At 49.9% G+C, this 8,155-nt stretch overlaps 1 protein-coding gene across 1 annotated transcript; it reads right to left on the reverse strand.

Moving 5' to 3' along the window:
• Positions 1–767: 767 nt before the first annotated feature.
• Positions 768–6,744, reverse strand: LOC137375582 (V-type proton ATPase subunit e 1-like). Its single transcript, XM_068042943.1, has 2 exons — positions 6,565–6,744; positions 768–819 (listed from the first exon to the last, which is right to left on the reverse strand). Exons 1-2 carry the CDS (start codon positions 6,666–6,668, stop codon positions 768–770), a joined length of 156 nt encoding a protein of 51 aa, XP_067899044.1. The 5' UTR covers positions 6,669–6,744.
• Between the last annotated feature and the right edge of the window lie 1,411 nt (positions 6,745–8,155).

An 8,155-nucleotide genomic window follows, 5' to 3' on the forward strand; every position in this document is an offset into this window, starting at 1 on the left:
TTGTTTATGCTGACAACACATCCTAACTAACCCTGTCTGAGTAATTGTACAGATTGGGACAGAACCAGTTTATACCCTTTTAGTTCAACAGAATTATCTAATAGGAACTAGAGCAGCAAGTTCCAAGTGTTACTTACCAGATTACTAAAGAACACAATCAATTTTTCCTAAAATCCTGTTTATGCAGCTTGCCTTTTCTAGTAATTTGTAATGTAAACCTTCAAACTTAAGTAACATGACAAAATATCAGCATCCACGTTTGAAACTTTTTCCTTTTTAAACTGTTTTGGGAGGGCAGAAAAACTTCAGGATATATCTTTCCCACACCAGACTGGAAATAGCATAACCAATATTAAATTCAGGAATGTAGTTTTAATTGATACTTTTTTTTTTAAAGAATATACTGGCATCAGCTTTCTCAGATATTATCCCTAATGATCGCAAAGCTTTAGGTTTTCAACTTTCAAGCAACACTTTCACAAGCAATGGAACAGCCGTATATCTACACTTCTACCATTATGCTAAAAACTAATTCACTTCCAAAGAGAGACCAAAATTTTAGTTTTACAAAAAAACTCCAAGATGAACTGTCCACACTGCCAAAAATTCAAAGCGGATGGTCCCTATAAACAGATCACACTTTGGATAATGGAGAATTTCTGAACAAAATGTTTATTGCTACTTTTAATACTCTTCATTACAAACTAAAGCATCAGTTCACACTATACTTGAAACATCCTTCAGCAGGAATCATGATTTGTTTATACTCACAAAAGGTAGCAGCAAACAGCACTTGTCACCAGCATCGTGTTAATAACACTGTGGAAGAAAATAGATTTGAATATAATTATTCACATTATTTTGTTGCAGTGAGCAATTTCGCTTCAAAGGCTTCAGCAGTTTAACCTAAACTCAGTTTTTCCTAAAATGCAAAGTAAAACTAATTAAAAGCAAATTATGAACATTTCCATTCAGTACCTTTTCTTTGCAAAAGCATCTGCAGTTTACAGGATAAATGATATTGTGTACACTACTAGGATCAGGTCACACCCCAGTATCCTAGAGAAATTCATTCCATTTTACAACATTAAAGTGCCAGTTGAAATGGTGCACTAAATACTGAAAATTGCAGACCATTTCTATGCCAAAACTTATTGCCCTGCTGCTCCTTAATCTGTCAAGTTTTTTCCATCAATATGAAAATTACTGTCATTTTTAGTTTAGCGTTACATCAATACACAAGACGCACTATTTCCCTTGCAACATGCAGTGTAACAAATCTTAACGCTTTTGTGCATATTGTGGCGTGACTACAGAAATCTGCTATCACGTGCACTGCAGTGATACTGCTGTAATCTGGAAGCAGAGTAATATCTTCCAACGCCTGCAATTGTATCAGACATGGTTTTATCACTAGCCAGAAATGAATTAACATTTTAAAACAAAAACAAAATGAAAAATTCAATTTGTCAGTTATGAAACTGAATATTCAACATCATGGGCAACGTGTGCTTATACTATTCTCTAACGATTTCCCAACCACCTCCCTTACTAAAGGGTCAGTCCTCTCACTTTCCAAACAGCAGAATCTCTTTCCCTACCTCTCCCTCCAGGCAAGGCGCATCTGCCACCTTCACTCACTTTGCTCACTCCCACATCACAATGTGAGACTCCAACAACCCCTTCTCTACACTAAGCCTCTCCCCTAAATTAAAGCCATTCTCAAAGCACGATGCTGGTTCTAACTATATCTGTTGTCTGTCTCTCCTGCCCAAAATAAGTTGGGTACCTCTCCCTAACCAAAGCAGAGCCCTCTCCTTTCACCAAAATGATGGGTTTCTTTCTCACTCCCCAAAACAGGACTCTATCACGACTCCCAAAAAGGTCTTTCTCTCCCCTCCTGTACATCCAAAACTGGGTCTCTCTCTCCCCCAAATCCCTCCTGCCAACCCAAAACAGGGCCTCCTTCTCTCTTCACGCGACACCACCCCCCCACTCCATAAAAGTGTCACTCTCTCCTCCCAAAACAGGGTGTCTCTCTCTCTCGCTCTTCACGCCGCCACAGAACAGTCTCTCTCTCTCTGCAACCCTCCCCCCAAAAGAGGGTCTCTCTCCCCCTCCCCCCCAAAAAGTAGGGTCTCTCTCCAGCGTGCCCACTCACCCAAAACAGTCCCCCCCCAACAAAAAAAAACAGGGTCGCTCTTTCTCTCTCCCTCCCTCCCAAAAACAGTCTCTCTCCCCCCCTCGCTCCCTCAAAAACAGTCCCCCTCGCTCCCTCAAAAACAGTCCCCCTCTCCCCCTCCCACCCAAAAACAGTCTCTCTCTCTCTCTCTCCCCCTCCCACCCAAAAACAGTCTCTCTCTCTCTCTCTCCCCCTCCCACCCAAAAACAGTCTCTCTCTCTCTCTCTCCCCCTCCCACCCAAAAACAGTCTCTCTCTCTCTCTCTCCCCCTCCCACCCAAAAACAGTCTCTCTCTCTCTCTCTCCCCCTCCCACCCAAAAACAGTCTCTCTCTCTCTCTCTCTCCCCCTCCCCCTCCCACCCAAAAACAGTCTCTCTCTCTCTCTCTCCCCCTCCCACCCAAAAACAGTCTCTCTCTCTCTCTCTCTCTCCCCCTCCCACCCAAAAACAGTCTCTCTCTCTCTCTCTCCCCCTCCCACCCAAAAACAGTCTCTCTCTCTCTCTCTCTCTCCCCCTCCCACCCAAAAACAGTCTCTCTCTCTCTCTCTCTCTCCCCCTCCCACCCAAAAACAGTCTCTCTCTCTCTCTCTCTCCCCCTCCCACCCAAGAACAGTCTCTCTCTCTCTCTCTCTCTCCCCCTCCCACCCAAAAACAGTCTCTCTCTCTCTCTCTCTCTCCCCCTCCCACCCAAAAACAGTCTCTCTCTCTCTCTCTCTCCCCCTCCCACCCAAAAACAGTCTCTCTCTCTCTCTCTCTCCCCCTCCCACCCAAAAACAGTCTCTCTCTCTCTCTCTCTCCCTCCCCCTCCCACCCAAAAACAGTCTCTCTCTCTCTCCCTCCCCCTCCCACCCAAAAACAGTCTCTCTCTCTCTCTCTCTCTCCCCCTCCCACCCAAAAACAGTCTCTCTCTCTCTCTCTCTCCCTCCCCCTCCCACCCAAAAACAGTCTCTCTCTCTCTCTCTCTCTCCCCCTCCCAAAAACAGTGCCTCTCTCTCCCCCTCCCAAAAACAGTGCCTCTCTCTCCCCCTCCCAAAAACAGTGCCTCTCTCTCCCCCTCCCAAAAACAGTGCCTCTCTCTCCCCCTCCCAAAAACAGTGCCTCTCTCTCCCCCTCCCAAAAACAGTGCCTCTCTCTCCCCCTCCCAAAAACAGTGCCTCTCTCTCCCCCTCCCAAAAACAGTGCCTCTCTCTCCCCCTCCCAAAAACAGTGCCTCTCTCTCCCCCTCCCAAAAACAGTGCCTCTCTCTCCCCCTCCCAAAAACAGTGCCTCTCTCTCCCCCTCCCAAAAACAGTGCCTCTCTCTCCCCCTCCCAAAAACAGTGCCTCTCTCTCCCCCTCCCAAAAACAGTGCCTCTCTCTCCCCCTCCCAAAAACAGTGCCTCTCTCTCCCCCTCCCAAAAACAGTGCCTCTCTCTCCCCCTCCCAAAAACAGTGCCTCTCTCTCCCCCTCCCAAAAACAGTGCCTCTCTCTCCCCCTCCCAAAAACAGTGCCTCTCTCTCCCCCTCCCAAAAACAGTGCCTCTCTCTCCCCCTCCCAAAAACAGTGCCTCTCTCTCCCCCTCCCAAAAACAGTGCCTCTCTCTCCCCCTCCCAAAAACAGTGCCTCTCTCTCCCCCTCCCAAAAACAGTGCCTCTCTCTCCCCCTCCCAAAAACAGTGCCTCTCTCTCCCCCTCCCAAAAACAGTGCCTCCCTCTCCCCCTCCCAAAAACAGTGCCTCCCTCTCCCCCTCCCAAAAACAGTGCCTCCCTCTCCCCCTCCCAAAAACAGTGCCTCCCTCTCCCCCTCCCAAAAACAGTGCCTCCCTCTCCCCCTCCCAAAAACAGTGCCTCCCTCTCCCCCTCCCAAAAACAGTGCCTCCCTCTCCCCCTCCCAAAAACAGTGCCTCCCTCTCCCCCTCCCAAAAACAGTGCCTCCCTCTCCCCCTCCCAAAAACAGTGCCTCCCTCTCCCCCTCCCAAAAACAGTGCCTCCCTCTCCCCCTCCCAAAAACAGTGCCTCCCTCTCCCCCTCCCAAAAACAGTGCCTCCCTCTCCCCCTCCCAAAAACAGTGCCTCCCTCTCCCCCTCCCAAAAACAGTGCCTCTCCCCCTCCCAAAAACAGTGCCTCTCCCCCTCCCAAAAACAGTGCCTCTCCCCCTCCCAAAAACAGTGCCTCTCCCCCTCCCAAAAACAGTGCCTCTCCCCCTCCCAAAAACAGTGCCTCTCCCCCTCCCAAAAACAGTGCCTCTCCCCCTCCCAAAAACAGTGCCTCTCCCCCTCCCAAAAACAGTGCCTCTCCCCCTCCCAAAAACAGTGCCTCTCCCCCTCCCAAAAACAGTGCCTCTCCCCCTCCCAAAAACAGTGCCTCTCCCCCTCCCAAAAACAGTGCCTCTCCCCCTCCCAAAAACAGTGCCTCTCTCCCTCCCAAAAACAGTGCCTCTCTCCCTCCCAAAAACAGTGCCTCTCTCCCTCCCAAAAACAGTGCCTCTCTCCCTCCCAAAAACAGTGCCTCTCTCCCTCCCAAAAACAGTGCCTCTCTCCCTCCCAAAAACAGTGCCTCTCTCCCTCCCAAAAACAGTGCCTCTCTCCCTCCCAAAAACAGTGCCTCTCTCCCTCCCAAAAACAGTGCCTCTCTCCCTCCCAAAAACAGTGCCTCTCTCCCTCCCAAAAACAGTGCCTCTCTCCCTCCCAAAAACTGTGTCTCTCTCTCTCTCTCTCTCCCTCCCAAAAACTGTGTCTCTCTCTCTCTCTCCCTCCCAAAAACTGTGTCTCTCTCTCTCTCTCTCCCTCCCAAAAACTGTCTCTCCCTCCCTCTCCCTCCCAAAAACTGTGTCTCTCTCTCTCTCTCCCTCCCAAAAACTGTGTCTGTCTCTCTCTCTCTCCCTCCCAAAAACTGTGTCTCTCTCTCTCTCTCCCTCCCAAAAACTGTGTCTCTCTCTCTCTCTCCCTCCCAAAAACTGTGTCTCTCTCTCTCTCTCCCTCCCAAAAACAGTGTCTCTCTCTCTCTCTCCCTCCCAAAAACAGTGTCTCTCTCTCTCTCTCTCCCTCTCCCTCCCAAAAACAGTGTCTCTCTCCCTCCCAAAAACAGTGTGTCTCTCTCTCTCTCCCTCCCAAAAACAGTGTCTCTCTCTCTCCCTCCCAAAAACAGTGTCTCTCTCTCTCCCTCCCAAAAACAGTGCGTCTCTCTCTCTCCCTCCCAAAAACAGTGCGTCTCTCTCACTCCCTCCCAAAAACAGTGCGTCTCTCTCTCTCCCTCCCTCCCAAAAACAGTGCGTCTCTCTCTCTCCCTCCCAAAAACAGTGCGTCTCTCTCTCTCCCTCCCAAAAACAGTGCGTCTCTCTCTCTCCCTCCCAAAAACAGTGCGTCTCTCTCTCTCCCTCCCAAAAACAGTGCGTCTCTCTCTCCCTCCCAAAAACAGTGCGTCTCTCTCTCTCCCTCCCAAAAACAGTGCGTCTCTCTCTCTCCCTCCCAAAAACAGTGTGTCTCTCTCTCTCCCTCCCAAAAACAGTGTGTCTCTCTCTCTCCCTCCCAAAAACAGTGTGTCTCTCTCTCTCCCTCCCAAAAACAGTGTGTCTCTCTCTCTCCCTCCCAAAAACAGTGTGTCTCTCTCTCTCCCTCCCAAAAACAGTGTCTCTCTCTCTCTCCCTCCCAAAAACAGTGTCTCTCTCTCTCTCCCTCCCAAAAACAGTGTCTCTCTCTCTCTCCCTCCCAAAAACAGTGTCTCTCTCTCTCTCCCTCCCAAAAACAGTGTCTCTCTCTCTCCCTCCCAAAAACAGTGTCTCTCTCTCTCCCTCCCAAAAACAGTGTCTCTCTCTCTCCCTCCCAAAAACAGTGTGTCTTTCTCTCCCTCCCTCCCAAAAACAGTGTGTCTTTCTCTCCCTCCCTCCCAAAAACAGTGTGTCTTTCTCTCCCTCCCTCCCAAAAACAGTGTCTCTTTCTCTCTCCCTCCCTCCCAAAAACAGTGTCTCTTTCTCTCTCCCTCCCTCCCAAAAACAGTGTCTCTTTCTCTCTCCCTCCCTCCCAAAAACAGTGTCTCTTTCTCTCTCCCTCCCTCCCAAAAACAGTGTCTCTTTCTCCCTCCCTCCCTCCCAAAAACAGTGTCTCTTTCTCTCTCCCTCCCTCCCAAAAACAGTGTCGCTTTCTCCCTCCCTCCCTCCCAAAAACAGTTTCTCTCTTAGGGGAGGTGGCTTTTGTAACACCCGCGCCCCCAATCCCGCTAGTCACTCTTCCCTCCATAACCCTAACAGTGCAGGTTCTGCCAAATCCCGAGCAACCGACGGTTCACCTCCTCAGGAGAGCTCTGCCTAATAATCTGTGACGCACATTCAGCACCGCCTGAGCCGCTGCACCGAGCTGCTCATCAACTCTTCGCAAGACCGGCTCGCCCCACTGTACCCCAGCCTCACCCTCTGTTCGGTCCTTTCGGAATGAACCAGGGCACTACGCCGCCCACTATACCCCAAAAGACGGTGAGGACGATGATGGGCACCATCAAACCGCTGTAACCCATGGCGCAGACACAAAACAAGCTTCAACCAACACCACCACCCGTCTCCCGGAAGCGAGCCTACCGGAAGTGGTGACCTTCAGCCCCGCCCCTGACGTCATGCGCAGCGCTCCATGAAACGTACTTGACGTCACAAACGAAGATGTGACTGACAGATGACAGTATCCAATCAGGAACGCGGTACTACCGGGAGCCTTCTCCACATGAGCTGAACGGGTGCACTGAGGCTCAGTGATTGAATAGGAAGTTACAGGACTGATTGCCCTTTGCTGAAACAGAGCTTGTTCCAGCCAGGTCCAGCAAAATCGGACCAGCACGGGTGACAATTCAGTGTCCTTGTGTTGCATCTAAAGCTGCTTCAGTGGCTGCACACAGACACACAACAATTTATTTATTGGAAAAGTTACCAATGAAAGACAGTTTTTTAAAAAAGTATTTTGTGAATCATTTTTCAGAGAAGGTAAAATGAGAACAGCTTATTTTCTTTGGCTTTGCCGTTGGTTCTGATGAAAGGTCACAGACCTGAAACGTTAATTGGGTTTCTCTCTGCACAGATGCTGACAGACCTGCTGAGTGTTTCCAGCATTTCCTGTTTTTATTTCTTTGGCTTACAATGTGCCTATTTGGTAAGGGGTGGGAATATACGAATTCGGAGCAGGAGTAGGCCCCTCGAATCTGCTCCGCCATTCAATAAGTTCATGGCTGAACTGATTACTCCACATTTCCACCTACCCCCGATAATCTTTCACCCCCTTGCTTATCAAGAATCTATCTACATCTGTCGCCTCACAGCGACCGAAACAACACGGAAGGCAGCAGTTACGGGTTATAAGTCCAGCTGAATTGGCATAGAGATTGGGCGCCACGGGTTGCCTTTGTCGGTGGGAGAGGTCATCGCACCTCACTGGACAGCTACCGCCCGCCTCAAACCGGGCAGCCCCCGGTCAATAAGGTTCTGTCCAGCCACAGTCCACCTGCTTCAATGGGTGCTTGGAGCTCAGGGTCATTGCCTGAAAAGCGGACTGCAACACCGCACCAAACAGCACGAAAAAAGGAAGGAAGGTACCAGCCCTTCGTTTTGCAAGCAGGAACGTCAGAACTATGTGTCCTGGCCTGTCGGAAGACCTTACACAAATCAAAGATTCTCGGAAGACCGCCATCATTAACAATGAGCTCAGTAGACTCAATGTGGTCATTGCAGCACTTAAGGAGACACGCCTCCCTGCGAGCGGATCTCTAACAGAGCAAGACTACACCTTCTTCTGGCAGGGTAGGGATCCTGAAGAACCAAGACAGCATGGAGTGGGCTTCGCCATCAGAAAATCTTTGCTCAGCATGATAGAGCCTCCCTCAAATGGCTCAGAACGCATACTGTCCATCCGACTGCTCACCACCTCAGCATCTATGCTCCAACACTCTGCTCCCCACCTGAAGATAAAGGCCAGTTCTACGAGGAACTCCATAATATCATTAGTAGCATCCCCAATACC

This window comes from Heterodontus francisci, chromosome 12, assembly GCF_036365525.1.
Source record: "Heterodontus francisci isolate sHetFra1 chromosome 12, sHetFra1.hap1, whole genome shotgun sequence".
Lineage (NCBI taxonomy): Eukaryota > Metazoa > Chordata > Chondrichthyes > Heterodontiformes > Heterodontidae > Heterodontus > Heterodontus francisci.